Source organism: Pan paniscus, chromosome 11 (assembly GCF_029289425.2).
Source record: "Pan paniscus chromosome 11, NHGRI_mPanPan1-v2.0_pri, whole genome shotgun sequence".
Taxonomy (NCBI): Eukaryota; Metazoa; Chordata; class Mammalia; order Primates; family Hominidae; genus Pan; species Pan paniscus.
In genome coordinates this window covers 40,385,541-40,409,334 of record NC_073260.2, presented here as the reverse complement: position 1 = coordinate 40,409,334, position 23,794 = coordinate 40,385,541, and the positions used below count along the sequence as shown (strand labels likewise).

At 45.2% G+C, this 23,794-nt stretch overlaps 1 protein-coding gene across 2 annotated transcripts in view; it reads left to right on the top strand.

Annotated features, from left to right (window-relative positions):
• The window catches only part of COL15A1 (collagen type XV alpha 1 chain), a 127,080-nt gene extending 104,618 nt beyond the window's left edge, over window positions 1–22,462 (top strand). For both annotated transcript variants that reach the window (XM_034967871.3, XM_034967870.4), the window contains 14 exons: window positions 1,372–1,440; window positions 1,536–1,577; window positions 4,068–4,113; window positions 6,254–6,334; window positions 6,780–6,829; window positions 6,940–7,050; window positions 7,937–8,081; window positions 11,567–11,631; window positions 13,658–13,786; window positions 13,932–13,991; window positions 14,737–14,796; window positions 18,570–18,755; window positions 20,244–20,359; window positions 21,362–22,462. In XM_034967871.3, the coding sequence (XP_034823762.1) occupies window positions 1,372–1,440; window positions 1,536–1,577; window positions 4,068–4,113; window positions 6,254–6,334; window positions 6,780–6,829; window positions 6,940–7,050; window positions 7,937–8,081; window positions 11,567–11,631; window positions 13,658–13,786; window positions 13,932–13,991; window positions 14,737–14,796; window positions 18,570–18,755; window positions 20,244–20,359; window positions 21,362–21,575 (1,374 nt within the window). In that variant the 3' untranslated portion in view covers window positions 21,576–22,462. The remainder of the gene's footprint in view (window positions 1–1,371; window positions 1,441–1,535; window positions 1,578–4,067; window positions 4,114–6,253; window positions 6,335–6,779; window positions 6,830–6,939; window positions 7,051–7,936; window positions 8,082–11,566; window positions 11,632–13,657; window positions 13,787–13,931; window positions 13,992–14,736; window positions 14,797–18,569; window positions 18,756–20,243; window positions 20,360–21,361) is intronic.
• The last annotated feature ends 1,332 nt before the right edge of the window (window positions 22,463–23,794 follow it).

Here is a 23,794-nt window from a genome sequence, read left to right as displayed (position 1 = left end):
TCCCCTCCTTTACACAGTCCCAGGGATCACTCACATCACTAGGGGCTCAGTGAGTGCTGGAAGTCAGTATCAAAGGCAGATCAGCTACTCAGGTGGGGCCTCCCAGGTTGGCAAACACTGGGCAGCAGCAGGGACCCTGGTCTAGAAGAAAAAAGCCAATGTTTATTCAGCAGCTGCTATGTACCAGACACTGTGCAAAGTGATTTTGTTTTGTTTTGTTTCATTTTATTTTATTATTATTATACTTTAAGTTTTAGGGTACATGTGCACAACATGCAGGTTTGTTACATATGTATACATGTGCCATTTTGGTGTGCTGCACCCATTAACTCATCATTTAGCATTAGGTATATCTCCTAATGCCATCCCTCCCCGCTCCCCCCACCCCACAACAGTCCCGAGTGTGATGTTTCCCTTCCTGTGTCCATGTGTTTTAAGGAGAGTTTCTCATTTAGTCTTGGTGATAACTATTGCATGAGATACTATGCAGGGATCTTGTTTTACATAAGAGGATACCAGGGCCTCTAGAAGTCAAGGCACCCACCCAAGGTGACCCAGCTAATAATCCCCAAACCAAGATGTAAACACAGCTCTAAGTCTATTGCTGCTTCTGTTTGTGCCACACTGCTTTTGCTTTGTATGCCCAGAAATCCAGAAATACTATTTTCCTGAAGCATTAGGGGTTGACTCTCACTCACCAAGCCCACTGGAACTGGCAGGTAAACCAGACACTGATGCCTTCGTTTAGAGTGATCAATACACTTTCTGCATGAACTAAACTCTTCATGCCTGCCCTCAGAGCCTCACCTCTCCTGCTGCAAGCTCCTGCCTCTAGGCTTGGAGGAGAAACTGTTGCATGGTACTAAGGCCAAGCTGGCTTCACTTTGAAAATGACTGTGCTATCTAACAAGAGTTTTGCATTTGTGCTTGCATTTCTGAGACACATTTCCTCTGGCAATATATCACATGAGGGACCCCCACAGTCCATTCCCACCCGTATACTGGGAATGCACTGATAGGGTGGCCTTAGGCTCAGTATCAACTGGGTGTCAGAATCTGAGTTGCAATCTCAGTTCTGCTGTAAGTTGCTGTGTGGTCTTGAGCAGGTCACCTCCCCTCTCTGGGCCCCATTAGCTGCATGTGTTAACCAGAGACAATACTTGTTGCCCTGCCATCTTCCCTATGGTTTGTTGTGAAGATACAGTGAGGCCAGGGACATAGAAGTGCTCTGTGGCTCCCTGAGCAACCTGAGAGAGAAGTTGGTTGGCTTCAGCAGACCCTCCTTTCCTTCCTCTGGAGGAAGTGTCCTGTGGCTGCTCCTGCACTCACAACAACCTGAACTAATGCAATGGCCTTTTTTTCTTCCTTCAGGGCCCACCTGGCTTACCTGGCCCTCCAGGCCCCCCTGGGCCACCTGGAGCTGTGATTAACATCAAAGGAGTAAGTTGGCACGCAGTGGGAAGACCTTCCCGATTGGCCTAAGCTGGAGTCAGGTGTCCTGTTGACCTCACCTCTCTTGTTCTCATTACCCACAGGCCATTTTCCCAATACCCGTCCGACCACACTGCAAAATGCCAGTAAGTAGCAATCACTGCCTTAAAGAGCAGGCTTTGGCATGGATAGCAACTCGGAGAAAAAGATCAGTCTTTGTCTTGGGCCCTTTCTATCCTCAAATGTCCTCTCTGATGTCTTCTGTCCCCTAAGTGTAGACCCTCAAGTGACTAGAAGCTTTTAGATAACAGATTGTGGCAATGAAATATACTGGATCTTCTAAGGGTGCACACACGGTGAGGTGCTTCTTTTCATACAATCTAAAAAGCAGTGTCTTTTGTTATTGCGACCACATTAGCTTCATGCTTGGAGTAGTATAAAACTGGGAAAAATAGACCCCTTAGAAAACATAGATTAGAAAACAATCCATGCCAACCCATGATCTTTGCACTGAGAACTTTGTAACTAACTATGCTGCCCTTTCCCAGTGATCACATCACTGCACAGCACACAACACTGACAGGCAGGGCTGATCTCTCCCATTTTATGATAATGAAACAAACTATGACTCAGAGAAGCTCACTGGCTTGTCCAAGGTCATGGGACTTGACTGAGCTGGGATCATAACTCAGGTCTCCTAACCACCAGGCAGCAGGTGCAGACACTGGGATGCTGAGGGTTCAGGCACTTGCCCGGCCCCCCAGCCATTGAGCAGCTCTGTCCCTGATTTTTTACCCATAGGAAGAGAGTCAGATTTCTGTGAGAAAACCCAGTGGGGAGGGTGGGCCTTGTGTACAGGCATTAGTCACAGAACCATGCATAATCATTCTCATTTATTCAACAAATATTTATTGAGCACTTATGCAGTGCCAAGGACTCTGCCAGGCCCTGGGGACACAACGGTGAACTAGACGGATGTGGCCTCTGCTCTCAGGAGCTTGCAAATTACAATTTAGAGATATTCTTTGAGGTGAGTTCATAATTGATCCCTGTTGGAGGTGATGCTAAGGCTTGGGTCATAGCCTTCAAAATGACGCAGTTTGGCTGCGTATTTGCCCAGACATCTGGCTAAGTCTAAACGTTGAGGCATCCAAGTCTGCAGCTCAGGGCCTGGGAACTCTGGCCTAGAGGGCAGGACCCACCTATGTCAGGTGACTAACGGGCTCCAGGCTCTACATGGAGACAACAGCAACCCAGTATGTGTTTATATCCATGGCCTGAAGAGAAACATAAAATCTCAGTGCTGGAGTGACCTTCCTGGGCAGTCGCTGCATCCCACCTCCTTATCACACAGGAGCGACCACACAGCCCAGAGAAGCAAAAGGCTGGCTCCAGGTCACACAGTGAGTTAGTACAGCAGCCTCTCCTAACTAACATGATTTCAGGCCTCAAATGAGCCAGCCACAGAACAGCACTTGACAAATTTTAGAGTGCGGTAAAAATGCTACTGCAATTATCATGACCTGCACCAGGACCTCTCACAGTAACCGTGGCCTTTGGGGGTCGTGGGGATACCTAAAAGAAGGAAAAGATAGGCTCAAAGCATTTTTAGTAAGATTTTTTACTTCATATTGCCTGGCTAGATACTGTAGGAGCTGGGTCATAGACGTTTCTTGTCCAACTCTCAAAATGGACATTTTGAAACAGAAATGCTTCCTCTTACAGCCAGCATTTCATGAGCCCCTTCTAGTTTCAGCTCCTTCCAACACCCTAATCATTTACAGCTCATGTCTGTAGTGGAGAAACTTTATCAGCATAGCCTGCAAGATAACAGCTTGGAGCTGCAACTTTCATCCTTAACTTAGAAATGTTTTTCCTGGTAGATTTCCTCCCCACTCCCATCTTTTCTTGATGGCCCCTGAGCAGCTTGTGACCCTCCACCCGTAAGCACAGAAGGATTTTGGCACCATACGGATGACTTTGATTCTACACATCAATTGGGAAGAAGCCAGGTTTCAAGTGGCTTTGTCTGAATAGAGAAGGAAATGCAGGAATCTGGGGAAAACTGGGAAGGAATATTATCCAGAACAGCCTGGACTCCAGACCCCTGAAACTTGATGAGGTGTCCAGAATAGCACCCCCAATCTAATGATAACCCCCTTTGCTAATTACCTGCCCATGATGCTCATCTTTGATTACATGCAATAGCTAAGCTAATGGCTGACCCAGTTTCACGGTTGGGCATGTCACTTGCTCGGATGCTTGACCTTACACATGAATCAATCCCAACTGATAAGAAAGGAAGACAAGAATGTTCACAGTTGGCCAAACCACCACTGCCACGATTTGTTGTCTTAAAGCTTTGGGCTTCCTTATGGCTGAGTTTTTTGGCTATTAGGCCTCAGCTCTGTCTCCCCAGCTCAACTATATCATGGGTCTCCCAGTTTAAAGCCTGGGATGTCTGTGCATTGACAACTCCTGGGGACTCAGGGCTTTGGGGGACTCCAGAGCCAAAAGAAGGCCTGACTCTGTGGCATTGCCTCTTTTGTCACATGCCCCCGGGACAGTGGCTGCCTGTTTCTGCAAACACCAGGGCAGAGCTTGCAGTGCCTAACCTGGCCTTCCTCTCTTTCCAGGTTGATACTGCTCATCCTGGGAGTCCAGAGCTCATCACTTTTCACGGTATACACTCCCTTCTTCATCATTTGTTTCTCTGGGACATCTCCTTGAGGAAGATGGTTTTCCTTTGCCCAGTGCAGGGCGCAGACTAGGTGGTCAGGAAGGTCTAACTGGATGCTGTAGGGGTGCGGGTGGCAGCTGAGCCAAGGCTGTGGGGCTGTGCACCTCTCTTTGGTTTGGTCACACATGTGCCTATTCTGCTCATCTTAGCTGAGCCTCCTAATTGGCAACAAGCACTCTGTTCTTTCAATTGTTCATTTGTTCATAAAACATTCACTGATGCCTATTCCTTACTTGGTATGATCTGCACTGGGCTGAGGCAGATTCCAAGAGCCTGAGAAGCGCTGTTCCTGCCTCTCAGGCTCTTGGAACCTGTTAAGTGAAACTACTTTAAAAACAATTATAGTGCATTATACTAAGAGCTGATCAGGGAAGGGCCGTGGGAGCTCAGGAGACCCTTGCCTCGGTGTCCATGCAACTTTGTAAGCATCTCCTGGGAGCTTGTTAGAAATGCAGAACTTCAGGCCCCACCCTAGACCTGCTGAATCAGAACCCGTGTTTTAACCATCTCCCGGGTGAGGTGAGTGCACAGCAAAGTGTGAGAAATGCTGGCTCAGAGGGTTTGATTAGTAAATGTCAGCATGTTCATAGCCACATGCAGGAGCTTTGCTATGGCACATCAGAAAGGCACAGGCCAGGGGACGGGGCCTGCAGGTGAGCAGTCACTCTGGTCCCCCTGTCCTCACACACCCTGTCACGCCACTTGGGGTTTAAATAGAGGAAGGTCTTTTTCCTCCAATATTCACCTTCAGCTTGGCTGTGTCACCCCGGCCCACGAGGTGGTGGTCTCCCTGATGATATCTAGCCCTGTGGTTTTTCTGTCACTTCTGCTTACCAAGCCCAGCCTGTTTCCAAACTCTATGCTTAGATTCAGTTCAAGGCTCCCCTTTCCCCTGGTGCAAGGTGGACCTTGGGGAGCAGGGGATGGAGCTGGATTTGTTTTCTCAGATCCCCAATTGTTCCTCTTCCCTGTGAGCCTCCCCTGGAAGGAGGGGGAGGGAACAGATCTTTCTGGATGTGACAGCTCCTAGTGAGCAATCATCCTGCTTACTGTGTGCAGCTACTACTGCTCCGGTTGGTGCTGGTGCACTTGCTGTCTTCTCTTCTGATCACTGCTGTCTGTGGGCTCAGTGTGGGTGAAGGAGGCCCCATGGGCCCCACTGCACAGGTCATTGGTCTCACACAGCATTCCCAGGGTTGGAGAGGCCTCGACAGATGTAGTTGCCACTCCCTACTGACCCCCTGTTGACACCATCATTCCTGTGATGCTCATATTCCCTCCCCTTCATTGAGAAAGCCTGGGCCGCTAGCCTCATCTACACTTTGTGGCCCCATCTCTAGGCTCAAGACCATTGATGGGTTGATCTGTCACACCTCTTGGGAACGAGGAATTCAAAGACCTAGCGTCCACCCTACCCATCAAGGTGGGGAAAGGGAACCACTTCCCTTCCCAAGCAGTGATCTCCCAAAAGGCTTTCTTCCATGCCCCCTCCCATATAAAGAGTTGAGGGGAAAGTTGGGGATGGAATGCCAGTTCTGCAGAAACGGTGTTTTTCACTAGTCCTGTGGGGATGTACAACACTTCATGGTGGGCATTCTCACAACTTTGTACGTAGAAAGCTTAGCGCCCTTGGTTGTCCTGTGCGGGCACTCTTGGGAGAGCCCTCCCGTTCCCTTACACCCCCACGCTGCACAGGCCTAGATGAGATGAGTCTGGAAGATTGACATGGTGCTGAGTCTCTGTCTTCATTTGTGGCACTGACCAAGCCAGGGTTAGCCGCAGCCTCTGCTGCACTCCCGGGATGCGCTGCTGGAACCTCAGTGAGAGCACATATTTCATCTTGCCTTGCGTTACTGTGAGCTCTGTCTGTCTCCCAGTAGACTGAGCTTTTCAAGGTTGAGAATGTGTCTGAAGCATCTACCTCTGCCCTCTTTATGATTTTACACTTGCTGATCTCTCAGGAGGGCTTTGTTTGAGTGGACTTCGCTAAATGAGCTTAGTTTGAAAACCTGTCTCAGAAAGGTTTTATATAGAAAGAAGGTGATTTTCCATTTTTTTTAACATGTATGTGTTTGGTGGCAGGTGTTAAAGGAGAGAAAGGATCCTGGGGTCTTCCTGGCTCAAAGGGAGAAAAAGGCGACCAGGGAGCCCAGGGACCACCAGGTATTCCAGCTCTTGTTCTCAATCTTGCCTTTGATTTTTTGCTCCTGAGAACAAATGCAACTGAGAAATGTGACCTAGCCAGAGGGTAAGACTAATGACATTCCACCCTGACCACAGGCTCCACTGGTTTCTAGTGAAAACCAAGCATGGGCCTGGCATGTCCAATAGGGAACATTGTCAAGAGAGACCAGAAAATCCAATCATTCATCTTTTATATGCAAAGCAATGTCCAAAGAAGGCCAGGGACCTACCTGGGATCCCACAGTGTCTGGGTTGATGGGCCCACAGTAGCTAGCACCTGTTTCTGCTTCCAAGCAGACTCTCTTAGCCAACCCAGTGCAGGCTCACATCCACTAAGATGTAACTGTGGTTGCCAACTTAGAGACTTTTATTTTAAAATTTCTGAAATTACAATCATGAATTTTACGAAGCATTTCTTTTTCAGGTCCTCCACTTGATCTATCTTACCTGAGACACTTTCTGAACAACTTGAAGGTGAGTATTTCTCTACCAATATTTGGCCTGTGTTTTTCATGTTTTGGTTTATGTCAGAGACTGAGTTCATCCCACTCTTACTGAAATATTCCTATGTTCTCTGCTTCCAGGGGGAGAATGGAGACAAGGGGTTCAAAGGTGAAAAAGGAGAAAAAGGAGACATTAATGACAGCTTCCTTATGTCTGGGCCTCCAGGCCTGCCCGGAAATCCAGGCCTGGCTGTGAGTAGAGACCCCTCCAAGTCATCTTCCCCAAAGACTTACAGCTTTCCCGGAAGCCCCCAATGGGACTAGGCAGTTAGGGCTAGTCATTGTACTATAAGCCGGAGGCAGAGCTTGGGGATTAGCCAGCTCTTTCCCCATCCTTGTTGATTGATGGGCAGGTTGGCTGAGGTCCCTGGAGAGAAGGTAGCTGGTCAAGGCCACATGAAGGTAGGTAACTTCCAGGCCATTAGTCACACTGCCTTATTCATGACATTGGTGGAAAATTCACTCCACACAAAGAATGATTAATGGTGAATGCATCAGATAACAGAAGCAGAATGGAAGGTAAGGAGATATTTTTAGAGGAGCTGTTTGATTCTTCTGAAATTTTATCAAAGGAGCTCCTAGATAGGTGTGGTTTTCCTAGGATGAGAGATTTTTCCAGGTGAAAGGAGAGAAAGTCAAGCTGTGCCCCCAACAAGAATATGACTAGATCATTGACTTTGGTCCCAGAGCTCACCGTGAGGGTAGAACCAGCAAAGCCAGAGATCAGAGTTCTGCCTCTAGCTCTGCATCTAATTTGCTTCATGATCTTGGGCAAGTCCTTTCACTTCTCTGGGCTTCAGTGTCTCCATCTGTGAAATGCAAAGGCTAGACTAGATGATCTCCAAGGTCCCTTCTGCCTCCAGGGCTCTCTGGGGTTCTCTGTAGAGTCATTCAACATAATGACTGGGCTGCCATCTTGGAGGCCTTACCCCACCTTGAATTGTGCCCAAGATTGAGGATAGTAATAACAATAGCTGGTGTTTATTGATTTCTTTTAAATATTCTCATAAAAGGACTAGATGGGACTTCTAGTGATGAATGATGCTTTCTCTCTGTTATCATGTGCTTGCCTTGACAGGGCCAGAAAGGGGAGACAGTCGTTGGGCCCCAAGGACCCCCAGGTGCTCCTGGTCTGCCTGGGCCACCTGGCTTTGGAAGACCTGGTGATCCTGGGCCACCAGGACCCCCGGGGCCACCAGGACCTCCAGCTATCCTGGGAGCAGGTTAGTGCCATAAACAGTGCCCTTGTTCACGCTGTCCCTACCATTGTGTTCAAGGTCACAGCATCTGGGTGGCTTGTCAGAGCTGCACTGCCTAACAGAGGGCTTTCCTGGATACCGCCTTCTTTCTTTTTTTTTTTTAATTGAGATACAATTTGCACATCATAAAATTCACCCACCTAAAGTGTCTAATCCAGTAGTTTTTAATATATTCATGAAGTTATGCAGTCATCACCACTGTCTAATTCTAGACCATTTTCATCACACCAAAAAGAAATTTCATACCAATTAGCAGTTGTTCTCTTTTCTCTCTTTCCGTCTCCTCCACCAGATCTGGGCAACCATGAATCTACTTCTGTCTCCAGATTTGCCTATTCTGGACATTTCATATAAATGGAATCATATAATATATGGCCCTTTGAGTCTGGCTTCTTTCACTTAACACAGTGTTTTCAAGGTTCACCCATGTTGCAGCACGGAGTTCATTCCTTACTGTGGCCAAATAATATTGCATTGTATAGGATATACATTTTGTTTATTCATTAATCTGTTCATGGACATTTGGGTTGTTTCTACTTTTTGGCTATTATGAATAATGCTACTACCAACTTTCATGTACAAGTTTTTATGTGAACATGTTTTCCGTTCTCTTCAGTATATACGTAGGAGAAATTGCTGGGTCATATGGTAACTCTATGTTTAACTTTTTAAGGAACTGCCAGACTGTTTTCCGAAGGAGTCACAACATTTCGCATTCCCACCAGCAGTGGCAGTGTATGAGGGGGTTCCAATTTCTCCTCCCGTATTATGGTATCCTCATTGTATCTTTTTGATTATAGCCATCCTATTTGGTATGAAGTGCTATCTCACTGTGGTTTTGGTTTGCATTTCGCTAATGACTAATGATGTTGAGCATCTTTTCACATGTGAGTGGAAACTTCCTGGCTGCTTTGTCAATGCCTTAGGGGCGTGAGAACCTGTCTTAATGACCAGCAGTGACTGGAACTCTGTGTATAAAAATCTATTCATCCCTTAGAGCCTCACCTCCTCATATGCAAAACTGGCAAAATTAAAGAAAATCTCTATGTAATGAGCATGTATCAGATGCCAGGCATTTTGCTAGTCACTTTGCTATGGTATTTTACTGAAACCTCACAACAACCCTTTAAAAAAAGCATTAACATCCCCATTGTACAGGTAAGGAAAGTGAGGCCCAGAGACATTTAGGAACCTTTCCAAGGTCACACAGCTAATAAATGACACCAACAGGATTCAGACCCAGAGCAGTGTAGCTCCAAAGCCTGTGTTATTTCTACTATGTCCATTGGAGGAGACAATAATAGCAGCAATAATAGCATGAAGGCATACTTTTTTGTTGTTTGGCTTGGCAGGAGCCAGGTATGGTGGAAGCATACCTGGAAAGAGACCTACAGAGTCCTTGGCATAAGGAGAGCTTTACACAGGAGGTGACTTTGGGGCTGGGGCTTTGACTTAGCCTTGGATCTTTTGGCTGCAAGTGATAGAAACGTAACTCAAAATAGCTCAAGCAAAGGGGAAATGTACTGGGTGTGAAGGAGGGAGTGAACAGTCAACTTGTGGGAGAGGTAGATAAGCAGCTGGACCTCAGGAACAGCCAGAGCCAGGGACTCAACCCCTGCAAGGATTCTCTGGCCATCTCTTGTCTCGGCTTCTCTCTACATGCAGTTTCACGCTTCCTCACCACAAACCACATCCTCTGCACAGCGGGAAATATGGTTACTGACAACTTACAGCTTCCACTGTCAGCTAGAAATCTTGAACTTCTTTTACTATTTTAGTTTGAAAAGTCCTGGGATGGGGAAGTCCTAGAGAAGGGTCCTGATGGGCCTGACTTGGGTGAGGTACCCAATCTTGGACAAATCACCTATGACCAGGAGGTCGGATCACATGAGAACATGGTAGCTCTTTCTGGAACCAAATGGTTGTAGAGGTGAAGGGAAGGTCCCAAGAGAAGGAGATGAGGACACTGGTCCTACAAAGGAAGAAGGTGCCGAGTGGATGGAACCACAGGTGCCCACACAGCCGTGAGGGAGGAGTAGGACTACAGGAGGTGGAGGCATATTACAGGGTGAGTGCAAGGTAGAGAAAATCTGTTGTCCACAGCAACACTACATTAGGGCTGCCGGGATGCCTTGCTGCATTGAGCAAGGATTGCTTCTCACATAATGTATAGCAATTCAGTTTACAAAACACTTTCATGGCCATTATCCCATGTAGTCTTCACAGCAACCCTGGGAGGAAGATAAAACAGATATTATTATAAAATTCATCTCACGGATGAAGACACTGAAGCTCACAGAGGTGAAGAGACTTACTTGAGGTCACAAATTCTATTAGGAGGCATGGCTGGGATCCAAATCCGAGTCCACTGGCCCTCTATCCACTAGACATTTGCCACCTATGTGTGGGTGTTCAAGTCCTATGTTGGAACTGAACATTTGCTTGCAACGACCTGAAGAACTGTATAATTTTACTGGGACTTGTAAAAACACCCTTAATTCTGCCAAGAGCTTGGCAGATTTGGAGGAGTTGTCGGGGGTAGGGTGAGCAGAGGATGAGAGAGGTAGAAGAACAGCCAAAGGAATAGTTGTAATTATACTACTTTATGTTTGCCTAAAGTAAGGGCTTTTCAGTTGAGGAATCATAGACTCCTAGAGAGTTCAAGGATATACCTCCAGGATTTGTCATCCCAGTAATATGTTTTTATAGAATTATGTGTGCATTTCTCTGGGAAAGAGGGCACTAACCTTGATCTGATTTTTAAGGGCACTGTGACTCTTCAAAAGCTAAGAGCTCCTGGCCGAATGAATGCTGTACATGTACAATTTTCAAAGCACTCAGTTCTCACCGCAGCCCAGGGAAGAAGAAATGCCTATTTTACATTTTGCAGATGAGGAAACAGCTTCGGAGAGCTTGCTGTTTCCTCAAGATCACACAGCTAGGAATGGACAAACTAAGGACTTGAGTCCATGTCTCTGGCCCCAAGGCCAGGGCTACTGTCACTGCACCGCCCTGGTCTCCTCCCACTCCCTAGAGCCTTCTCTTCCTCTTTCTGAGCCTGCTTCCTCTGTTCAGTGTCACATGCTTGTCTCTTGGGTGAAATAAGTTATATGAGTCAGGACATTTTTGAATGCAAGTGACAAAATATTCAACTTAAGCTGGCTTTTATAAAACAACCACAAAAGGAATTGATTCACTTATGAAACGGAAAAGCACTAGCCATGGCTTCATCCAGGGTAACAATCAAGAATCCCAGCTCTTCCCTGAACCAGTCAATGTGGCCTAAGTCACACGCTGGGGGCACAGCACCCAAGATATAGGTGGAAGTTGGGATGCTTTGTGGCGCTGTGAATGGGGTTGAACACACTTCTCTCCGGGAGTCAGCTGATACCTCAGACATTTTTCAGAGTGTGGTTTTTGTGTAACTTCTCTTTTCTGTTTTGTCTTAGCTGTGGCCCTTCCAGGTCCCCCTGGCCCTCCAGGACAGCCAGGGCTTCCCGGATCCAGAAACCTGGTCAGTATTATCATCAGTGTGTAGTCATCATTCCATTTGGGATAGATATACTTAAAACTCTGCCTACGATCTCCTGTGTCTGACATCCCTTGGGGATCAGGCCTTCATGATAGTAGGCTTGGTGCAATTCCATAAATAGTAGAAGGGATTTGTTATCTATTTGGATGACTTATTAAGTAAAAAGACATGAAAAACAAAATCATGTATATGTAAGTTCCACCATTCGAATCCTTAATTGACTAAGTTATAACAAGAACCAATCATATTACTTATGTATTTATATATATATATATTTTTTTTTTTTTGCTGGATGAGGGGTGGACGGGGTCTCACTCTGTCACCCAAACTGGAGTACAGTGGTGAGATCACGGCTCACTGCAGCCTCAACCTTCCTGAGCTCAGGTAATCCTCTCATCTCAGCCTCCAGAGTAGCTGGGACTACAGATGCACACTACCACACCTGGCTAATTTTTTTTTTTTTTTTTTTTTTTTTTTTTTTTTTTTGTAGAGACAGCGTTTTTGTTACATTGCCCAGGCTGGCCTTGAACTCATGGGCCACCAAGGTGATTCTCCCACCTTGGCCTCCCAAAGTGCTGGGAGTACAGACACGAGCCACCACTCCTGGCCACCAATAATAGTATTTCAAAAAGCATAAACCTGCTCGGGTGCGGTGGCTCACTCCTGTAATCCCAGCACTTTGAGAGGCTGAAGCAGGAGGATCACTTGAGTCTAGGAGTTCAAGACTAGCCTGGGCAACATAGTGAGATCCTGCCTCTACAGAAAAATGTAAAAATTAACTGGGTGTGGTGGTGCATATCTGTAGTCCCAGCTACTTGAGAAGCTAAGGATCACTTGAGCCTGGGAAGTCGAGGCTCCAGTGAACCATGACTGTGCCACTGCACTCCAGCCTGGGTGAAAAAGCAATATCCCATCTCTAGAAAAAAAAGAAAAAACAAAACAACAAAAGCCCAAGAGCATAAACAATGTTACAACAGGTCCTTGTGCTGGTCAGATTTACTTGGATAATTCAGTCTTCTCCATTCTGCCAAAGAACATCTCTGGCACATTCGTTACCCTGCAGTTCATTGGAACAAGACATAGCACTCCAAGATTACTGTAATGCACAGAAAAATGGACAAATACTTCACAAGGATGTCAGGAGTCCAAAAATGCTCTTTGATCTTTGCTGGATGTTAGTTGCAAAATTTGGCTGCCAAAAGAAAGAACTGTCCTACATATGTTGGAATTCTGATATTTGGTTCCCTTGGGGATATCTAAGTCATTTTGATGCACAAAGCCGTTATCTTCAAGGCTAGGTGAAAATTAATATTTTATAATCTTTCTCAGTTACAATGAAAAATAAAAACTCTCTTGGCCAATATTTCTTTGAGATCTGATGCTATTCAATAGATTTTTGTAGCTTCTGTATGTGCTTCTAGATATGCCAAATGGCTGTCTAATCTTTGGCACTTTTCTAGGCAGAGAAATTACAGACCTCCATTTTCTATCATGCATTTAATGTAACTATCAAGCTAGACAAAAAAGATTTAAGACCTTAAGTATAGTTGCTCACTTGCTTGCCTTTCTTATTCCAAATGAAAAATTTGAAACTCTTCAAGGACCAGCATGAAGTAACACCATTTAACCATATTAGTGCCACCAAGTAGCTTAAAAAAATAGAAGTGGTAAAACTTACCAGTGCTTTTGCTAATACCCAAACCAAAACAAAGATAACTCCATTGACAATTTGTAAATGTCTTTATACTCACATAATATTGTCATTTTTGTTTTAATTCATTTATTATAAATTAGATTTGTGTTTCAAAGTATACATGTTTTTGTTTTATCAAGAAGAATGCCCTTTAGTTACTAATGAAGGTATATACCTCTATCTGGCACATTAACAAGCCTTTTTATTGAGTATCTGGGGACAGCTCCTAGTTGACTTTACAGAGAGGCCAGGTTATCAGATGGTGCCATTGCTCTAATGATAATGGCAGTGTTTGGAATTTAAATGATCCGACAGGTCACAGCATTCAGCAACATGGATGACATGCTGCAGAAAGCGCATTTGGTTATAGAAGGAACATTCATCTACCTGAGGGACAGCACTGAGTTTTTCATTCGTGTTAGAGATGGCTGGAAAAAATTACAGGTAATTTCTAAACTTCCTTTAACACACTGCCTTCAAATACCCTCTAAAAATAATAATCTACTCCCATAAATGCCATTTTTTTCTGTTTTGAAATGGGAAAAGTTTGTAATTGATCTTTCATTTCAATGTACTGTTTTTCTTAAAGCTGGGAGAACTGATCCCCATTCCTGCCGACAGCCCTCCACCCCCTGCGCTTTCCAGCAACGTGAGTAGTTACCCTGTTGGACTGCTCATGCATTCATTTATCAGCATTTCCTGAGTCCTCCTTGGTATCTAGCGCCAAGCTCTCCAAACTCTGGACAGTCAGCTGTGCACGGTTTAGTATCTGGTGAAATCCTAGAAATTAATGGGTGCTAACAGGAGGTTCCCATAGTAGAGTGGAGGAATAACTAGATCCAGAGGCTGGAGACCTGCTGTTCCCATGTAGTAGCCAAATCCTCTTGGGCAGAGGGCTTCCTCTGTCTTGGCCTCAGTTTGTTCATCTGTGGAATCATTGGTTGGTATAAGCAATCTAGAAGATTCCTTTAATTTTTGGCACCATCTGCCTCATAAGAACATGGGCAACTGGCATTGTCCATCTTCTAGCCCTAGAGCAATGCTTTGAGGTGGGTACTATCATCCCCGTTTTGCAGATTATGAAACTGAGGCTCTGAAGAGGTAGCTTTCTCTATTAAGTGAAAGAGTTGGTGATTAAACATGGGTTTATCAAAAAGAATGCCCTTCCTTGATTCAGTGCTCTTTTTAAAACTCTTGAGAACATTTTCTCCGTTTCTGAAGATGATTTCTTCAGCAGGTCATGAAACTCTTTACAGTTAAGAGTCACAGTTACAGACAATGGCAAATTATTTAAAGCATCTTCTCAAGAAACATTGCACTTGCACCTCAATACACTCTGAAGAACAGATTGAATGCATATTCAGAACTGTTTCTTTTCCTCCTTTTCATAACAGCCACATCAGCTTCTGCCTCCACCAAACCCTATTTCAAGTGCCAATTATGAGAAGCCTGCTGTAAGTACAATTTATACATTTAATCTTCAAATACTGAGTGTATATCTACTAAGTGCTAGGTCTCATGCTTAGTACACAGTTCCTACCATCATGATACTTATAGACTAGTGAGAGAGGCAAACAAAAAACAGAGAATTACAATACAGTGTGGTAAGTTGTTTGGGTGAACCAAGCACAGGGTGCTGGGGGTATAAGGGAGGGCAGAGACGTCTACCTGGAGGAGGTTACCTCCAAACTAAGACCCAAAGGACAGCTGAGTTCGGGGGTGAGCCAGGTGGGAGAGAGGCAAAAGGAAGATGGAATAGAGGGAGGTAAGGGGAAGGGCTGTGCATTCCTGTAATTGCTAGTATTAAATTACAGGCAAAAGAGTAGAGTTCAAGGCAGAAAAGGGAGACATTTAGTCTGCGGAAGTCAGCAAAACAAGTGCTAGGTTTCAAGGGTCTGCAAGCCAAGCCAAAAAGTTTGACCATTTTCTGTGGGCAATGGGGAGCTACAGAGGGGTTTAAAGCAGGAAACAGGTATGACAACACTAGTGTTTCAGAAATTACCTTGGCTACAGTGTGCAGATTAATCAGAAGGGACAGGAGCAGGGGTCCAAAGGCCAGTTAGGTGACTCCTGTGTTATCTGAACTAGAATCACAGCAGTGAGCCCATAGACTAGTGGGCAATTGGAGAGAACATGAAGGAAGCAGGAGTGACTAATTGGGTCATTGATTGAACATGGCACATTAAAGATGAGAAAGGTCAAGAATGATGCCCAGGTTTCTGCTTGGATGATTGAGTGGTGACAGTTTCCTTTCCAGGGATTGTTTCATTGCTGGGATTAGAAAGTCTCTCTATTCCTTTGCTAGCTTAAGTAAAGATCTCATTTAAATCAGCATAGAAACCTCATGGAACTCCATCACAGGAAGAACAGCCAGGCCTGGGACTCTTGTCTCTATTAGTCTGCTTTGCTGTCTCTATAGACCACCTTCTGAAAGGGTCTTTCTTCCTCCCAACCTCACCCCAAAACACATACGTAGGTGACATGAGCTTGCACACAGCTTTGGGTCACCCTGGCACTGATTCTTGCCCCAAGTCTGTGTGATCTTACAGCTGCTGACCCCAGTACTACTGACTCAGTTCAGGGTCTTGGGAGAGATAGTTTATATGGTCTGTGTTGGGTCAATTGCCCACTCCCAGCCCAATAAAGAGTTACCAGGAGAATGAGTTTGAAGGTCTAAGGCCACTCCATATAGCAGGGATTGTGGGGGCACTTTCTAACAACAGATGTGAGCATTTCCTATTGTGCTGCTATTGACCAAGGAGGAACTAATTTGGAGCATGGTGAGTCTGAGGTGCCTGGAGGAAACCTGAGTGGAGACTACCAGGAAGGAATAGGTTCTGAAGGTCTGAAACCCCACAGTGGGATCTTGGCTGGAGATGAGCCGTGCAATTACTACGGGGCTGGTTGGATTCCCAAAAGAGAATCTATACAGTCAGAAGGGATTAGACTATGAGGAGCAAAACTGAAAAGGAACTGATGGGAGAAATATGAGAAGGAAACTGAGATGCCATAGCCAGAGAGGAAGAAAGCAAGCCAAGCAAGGTAGTAGCCAACAGTGTCAAAGGCTGCCAGGAAATTCATAAGAAGAACCAAAAGGTGTCCTTCAAATTTAGAAACTAGAGCAAAGCATTTAGTAGCCAAAAAGATTCTAGTTGGTTGAAGAGTCAGTGGGAAGTGAAGGAAGAGAAATGTGAGTGTCAGTAACCCTTCAAAAAGCCCCAAAGTTAGGGCAGTAGCTAAAGGATTTTTTAAATGGTATTTTATAAGTTCAGAACTAATACATATTCATTGCAGAAAATGTCAACAATGCATGAAAAGAATGGAGAAGAAAATAGTAACACACCTACAATTTTATCAAAACTACAACCATCCACAAAATAGCAATTTTAACATTTTGAGTGTTATAACATTACTGTCTTCCTAAAAGTACAATATAAAAATGTTGTCATTTTATAAAAATGTTCCAGCAATTAAAGAAATACAAACATGAGAACACAAAACCCCCCGATCTCGTCATTCAGAAACAACCGTAATTTCAGACATTTCTCTGTGTCTCTCTAAAGGACAGTAGGGCTTGGTGGGATTAGAGGTGGCAAGGAAGCCCTGCAATTGCCCCCTGCCTGTGCCTTTCTTAGGTGGCCCCTGGCATTGGGGAAGCCTCATTCCATCAAGGCCTCGTGTGATGCACTCTGATGTAGCCCCAAAGTACACTGGTTGGAAGATGATGAGACCATAGGGCTTCTTCCCTCAGGCACCAGAGTCTCCAGATGCATGAGGAAGAAGACGGGGGTGGGGGCAGTATAGTCAGATGGCAAGGACATCAAAGGGTCAGGGTGTATATGTGGAGGTGGAAGTCTGGTGGCCTGCCTGTGATTGTGGTGGGTGGGCAGCATGCTAAAGCTCCCTCTTACCCTAATGGCTGGGAATGTAGAGCATAAAATGCTAGCCACTGGGAGGCCTGCTGGGGAAGCCTTGGCTCAGTGCGGGGCAGGAAGGAGATGGGGATGGGGTGTGATGCTGCTTGACCTGGACCTCCATCTAGTATGGTGGTCAAGACAGAACCAAGATGAATAAAAAGAGAGAGACTGGAGCAGGTGGCAGCCTTGGGGTCTGTCCTCTGCAGGAAGGAAAGGGGTGGTGAATGGAGAAAAATATCCAGAGATGTGCAAGGGCTGCTTGGGGCAGTCTGGACACTCACTGTAGCTCATGGCCAGTTGTGGCCAACTGGCTGGAAGCTGGAGAAGCAGAAGACCACCATGGTGATCCTGGTCACTGGGACACACAGAGGCTTTGTTCAGGTCTGAGAGGCATGGTAGAAACCAGGAGAGAAACACTGGCCGCCTCCTGCCCTACCGCCTGAGCCTCATTTCATGTCCTTTGGCTTAAGATATTTAAAAATATTTTCCTTTTTGGTAACTTGGACCCAGGTCCTGCACCAGCCTCTCAGCTCTAAGTTGATGAGATAAAAGTTACCCCCGAGATGAGATTGATGGGAGTCAGGGAGATGAGTGTTCCTTGATTATGGAATGCACTCCAGAGGGTGTGGCAAAAAGGCTGAGAGAGAGGGCAGTAGTAGGAGGCTGGGTTTTGGGAGAGAAAGTGTGGGAGAAATAGACTACGGATTGGTTTTTATTTTGGCTGCTGACCAAGATAGCAGGGATGTGAAGCTGGAATTACTATAAGACCCCTAGTTCCAGAAGGGTCTATCTCAGCAGTCTTAGTCATAGGTGCCATACCCTTCTTTCGATGGCTTTCTCCCAGACCCCTCATGTGATCAGCCCCAGGCCTATCCAGGAGATGGAAGAAAGGGCTGCAGGCAGATAGCTGGGAGAAGCTCTGGGATCCAGGGCCAAAGCCAGCTTAAAACCCCTGCACAGACCCAGAGGTCTCAAACTTATGGCCTGCAGGTGGATTCCGAGATTCAGATCCCTGAAGTTCTTTATTTGGTCCAAGCAATATTTTTTTTTTTTCACCTAAGGAAGACATTTCTACCACTTAGAGCTGTTCAGAGAGCTGAAACAGGCTGCTTGGGAGACCATAGCTCTCCTTCCCCGGAGATGGTCAGGCAGAGACTGTAATTCCAATGTCAGGGAGGGATTGAATAAAATGACCTCCAACGTGCCTTCCAGCCTAAGAAGTCTGGAATCTTTGCAGGAATGTGAGATGGTTCTGGGGGCTGGAGTTTGCCTTTGATTCTGACTGCTCTCTTTTGTCTCACATTTTTCAGCTGCATTTGGCTGCTCTGAACATGCCATTTTCTGGGGACATTCGAGCTGATTTTCAGTGCTTCAAGCAGGCCAGAGCTGCAGGACTGTTGTCCACCTACCGAGCATTCTTATCTTCCCATTTGCAAGATCTGTCCACCATTGTGAGGAAAGCAGAGAGATACAGCCTTCCCATAGTGAACCTCAAGGTAAAAATAAATATGGTTCCCATTGCCTTCTGCATGCATTGGTCGCTACAGGGCCTGGAGGCAGTTTTCATTCCTGACATCAACAGAAGACTGTTGACTTAAGCCTGCTCTTTCCCTTACTGGCTATGTCACTTTGGGCGGGTTCTTTGCCTTCCCTGAACCTCAGTTTTCTTTATGCTTGTGTGACCCTTGGAGCATGCAGGAGGAGAGATAGTGATAACTTCTTTCATTGATACAGGGTTTTCTTGTTTGTTTACAAAGTACCTCATTATCTTAATAGGGACTTCTAATAAACATGAGAGTTATTCATTTTTCAGTTTGTCAGATGAGAAAACTGAGGCTCAGAAGAAGAAACCAGTTGGCTTAAAATCACTGCAAACTAGAGCACTTTGTCCTGAACCCTGGTTTGGTGTTCTGTGCCCATATAAGCAGATATTTCTCTGCCCCATTTGTGGGTAAGACAGGGCCTTGTAGGATCCCTCGATTATTCCATAGAAATAGCAGACTCCTTCAAGGCTATGCAGAGAAAGCTCATTGCCACTCACATACACCCTGGAGAAGCTCTGGGTCCTGATGACTGTTTCTTAAAGGTACTTCAAGACCTTTTAGTCTCTGCAACCCCAGTACTCCAATTTGAAACCTTGAGGCTAGCAAGTTCCATCCTAACCCCATACCCAGCACTTTCCACCTCCTCTCCCAGAATTCTGTTCCAGCACCTTCACCCACTGAAATTATTTTTATTCTTGGATCTCTCTACAAGGGACCAGGCTGTTTCAGGAAAAGGACTAAAAAGTTCATCTCCATCTCACCCACAGTGTAGACTGGCACAAGGCCTGCCACAAATTTGAAGCTTAGTACATATGCATAATATTTTCAAAATAACAATAATAAAATAAAGACATAAAACACAATTTTGATTGGAAGGAGGCTTGTATACACATCTAATAAGAGAAATTCCCTCAAGAAATAAGACAGTAAAAGCAAAAGTGTTCATGGATGGATTATAAAATCAAACCACAAACATTTCTTGAGTTTTCACTCTGTCCAGGCTCTAGGATTGGGGCTGGAGACTCTAATGTGAGGTGGCATCTGGGCTTTGAAGAGCGAGTAAAAATCGGCCGAGTGTGGTGGTGCATGCCTGTAATCCCAGCACTTTGGGAGGCCGAGGTGGGTGGATCACCTGAGGTCAGGAGTTCGAGACCAGCCTGACCAACATGAAGAAACTCTGCCTCTACTAAAAATACAAAATTGGCCGGGTATGGTGGCGCATGCCTGTAATCCCAGCTACTCGGGAGGCTGAGGCAGGAGAATCACTTGAACCTGGGAGGTGGAGGTTGCAGTGAGCCAAGATCCCACCATTGCACTCCAGCCTGGCTGGATGACAAAAGCGAAACTGTCTCAAAAAAAAAAAAAAAAAAAAGAGTAAAAATCTAACTCATTTGTAGGCTGATGGTATAATGATTCTAATGTGGTATTTTGTCTCTATAGGGCCAAGTACTTTTTAATAATTGGGACTCAATTTTTTCTGGCCACGGAGGTCAGTTCAATATGCATATTCCAATATACTCCTTTGATGGTCGAGACGTAATGATAGATCCTTCTTGGTAAGTGAGGGTGGAAGTTCTCCGATATGGTGTGATAGATAGTTTTAGGGGGCATCCTAACAATGGGATGCCTTTATCAGCTGCTTCTCTAGGATATTGCCAACATAAAGCCACAGTGAGGCAACTGAGGGCCTCAGAGAAAGCCTTGTCCTTGGAGTCAGAAGACCCAGGTCCAGTAACTCAATATGGAATCCTGGGCAAGACATTTCCATTCTCTCAGCCTCAGCTGCCTTACCTGTCAAATGGGCAACATAACCATATCTATGTCATAGAATTGTGAGAATAAAATGAATATATGTGAAAACATATAGCACACAGTGGGCACATAGTAAGTGGTAAGCAATGCAACTCCTGGGGATCCTGTAACTCTACACTGTGATTTGCACTCTAAATCTTGAAAATTATGTGAGTTTTTCAGAATAGAACAACTCAACAAACCTCTCCTCACTGCCTACTCTATACGAGGCCTGAGGCCAGGCCTGGAAGGCACAATAATAAACCCACACAGCTCCTACTTTTACAGGGCTCACAGTCTACAGAGGAAATAGACACACACTAACTGTGACTCTAGACAGAATATTGTAACTGTAAGTGGAGAAACAGGTACCATAGGATATACAGGATATGTTTGTTTTCATTTTTACTTAGGGGTGAGAATCAGAGATGGCTTCCTGCAAGAGGAAGTTGTTTATTGGCCTTTGAAAGATGAGAAGGAGTCACTGGTCTGAAAATGAAAGAGAAGCCCTCCAGACCAAGGGACCCCATGAGCAAAGGTTTAGATTCACAAAAGAAGAGGGTGTGATTTGAAAACAACTGCAAGCTGGGTATGGCTGCAATCTAGTGTGTTAAGAAAGCTAGCAAGGGCAATGAGGATAGAGAGGTGATTTGGCATCAGGGTTAAGGAGTTTAACTTGATTCACTAGACTTATGCCAATTTGCTTACCAAAAAATACCACAAAGAAGTGTCATTTTGAAAAATAACATGACAAAATTACTTTATAGGCCCCAGAAAGTCATTTGGCATGGCTCCAGCCCCCATGGCATCCGCCTTGTGGATAACTACTGTGAAGCATGGCGAACCGCGGACACAGCGGTCACGGGACTTGCCTCCCCGCTGAGCACGGGGAAGATTCTGGACCAGAAAGCATACAGCTGTGCTAATCGGCTAATTGTCCTATGTATCGAAAACAGTTTCATGACAGACGCTAGGAAGTAATGGCCTTCTGATGATTCTTAAAGAGTTTTCAATTTTTTCTTATGTGAAGAATTGACACTGAAATCTAAAATGTTTAATTGTTGTAAATATTACAGTTTTTTTTACTACATATTCGTTACAACAGCAACCAAAGAAAACATACCTCAATACACTCAAAACTGAAGACATAGAGGACTCAGATCAAAGACAAAATCTGATCCATATATTGGTGCTAGATTCTGCAGGAAACCCCAGCAGTGTGAACGCATCCCAACATAGGTTAAGAGCAAGTTGAAAACAAAGGCCATGGCATTCTGCCACTGCATCCTTCAGACAGTTATATCCTCCTTTTAAACCATTGTTGTTGAGTGTAAGATGTCCTTCATGTTTTCTTATAAAGTCAGTGTTTAGAAATGTTACCCTTTCTAGGTTATACACAGATCAAATGCTTTTTTCTTTCACGTACATCCATCATTTGCAACTGCTGTTCGTACACAGAAACAGGACTGCTCAAATGATCCTATTTGTATTTTCTGATGCTATCAGACTCTAATGTTTTTTTCCCTAAAATATTATTGCCATCATGCTTTAGGAATTTTATATTTTTACACAATCATATTTTAGTATGGTGTCTGTTTATGTAACTCTGACTTGCTGGAAAAGTTGAAACTCCAAATAATCTGAAACTAGAAAAGAAATAGCACATAATTACTACCTTCCCCTTGGCGGCTCTCCTCCCCAACCCCCACCCCACAATTTTATGACTTCATTTGGCAATTGTTGAATTATAACTGCGACTGAAACAAACAGGTTCATAGAGATGAATTTTCTGAGAAACATATATCTACATGTTGTATAATTGGATTTTTTTTCCATGTAAGTGAACATAAAAACATCTTTTCCGGGTGCTTTCTTCGTTTGACTTTTTCCCGCTAGTTCCTTTATTCTCCATCACTGATGTGGAAGCAGACCTGGGGTGGGTTTGCTAATCCTGCCACTTGTGCTGCCCCCAGGCGATGATCAAAGAACTGAAAGGTTTTCCCATCATGCTCATCTGCCCTGGCTGTTGTCTCCCACCTAGTGGGGCCAGTGTAGGTTGTGTAGAGCCTCAGAGTGGGAAACAGGATGAGCTGTGATTCTGCCACCGTCTCAGGGCATGACTTTGGGCAAGTCGGCCTCTGTCTCTCAAGGAGATTGGGATAAGACAAGCATAGTATTGGCTACCAGTCATTAAATATCAGACTTCTGATATATCCCATTTCATTTTCATAATAACCCTGCAAAGTAGTTTTTTAATCTCTACTTTACAATGCAAAAAAAAAAAAAAGTCAAAGCTCAGGGAGTTACTTGTTCCAGATCATACACTGGTGAATGGCAGGGCTGGTTTCAGACTCAGGGTCTGCCTCACGTCGGGGCCCATGATCTTCCCAAGGAACCCCTATGCAAGCCTGCCTCTCTGCTCCCTCCCAGCTGCAAGCATGTGATTCTCTGGCTCTTGGTCTGACCCTCTAGGAGAAACATAATCACCAGGCAAGAAGTATGCTGGGATATTTCCTCCCATTCAGCTGGGCTGGCCCAGAAGCTCAGCAAAGTGAATCCGCCCTCAGAGTCCTTGAAGTAGGAAGGAAATCAAAGAGGAAAAACAAAGAAAAAAAGGCAGCCCAGAATCTCCATGTAGGGGCTGCATAAATACATGAGCGGTGAGAATCTTCCTAATGAGTCACAGAATGAAGACTGTTTGAGGCTGGAAAGCCCGAGAGGTGGTTTTTGAGGATCAGCCCATCCGTTGAGTGATGAGGGCTGGGGGTGCTTGGTATGGACAGGAACTGCAAGGGGAAGGTGGGCAGGAGGCTACCGAGGCCACGAAGCGCAGACACCGTCCATTTCTGTCACAGCCCACCTGGCCCAGGGTTACAGAAGAGGCAATGTGAGTTGGGGTTTTGGGGAGAAGCCCAAAGTCAGGGAGACCTCATTTGCTAACCCTGGAAAGAATATTGAGGCTTATGGCATTGCCATTCAGGCCTCTCCATGCACCAGAGGAGGTATAACTGGCTGACCCAGAAGGAGGCCCTGAGTCAGCCCCAGCCCCATTTAGACTTGGAGAATGAGTGTCAAAATCCTGGACCTGACATTCACTAAACACCAGCCCTTGCCCAAGCTTTCCCGTCACATGTTGAAAACCGTCAACCTGGTATCCTCAAGGTCACTCAGGCAAGCCACAGAGGCTCCTCTGCAGGCTG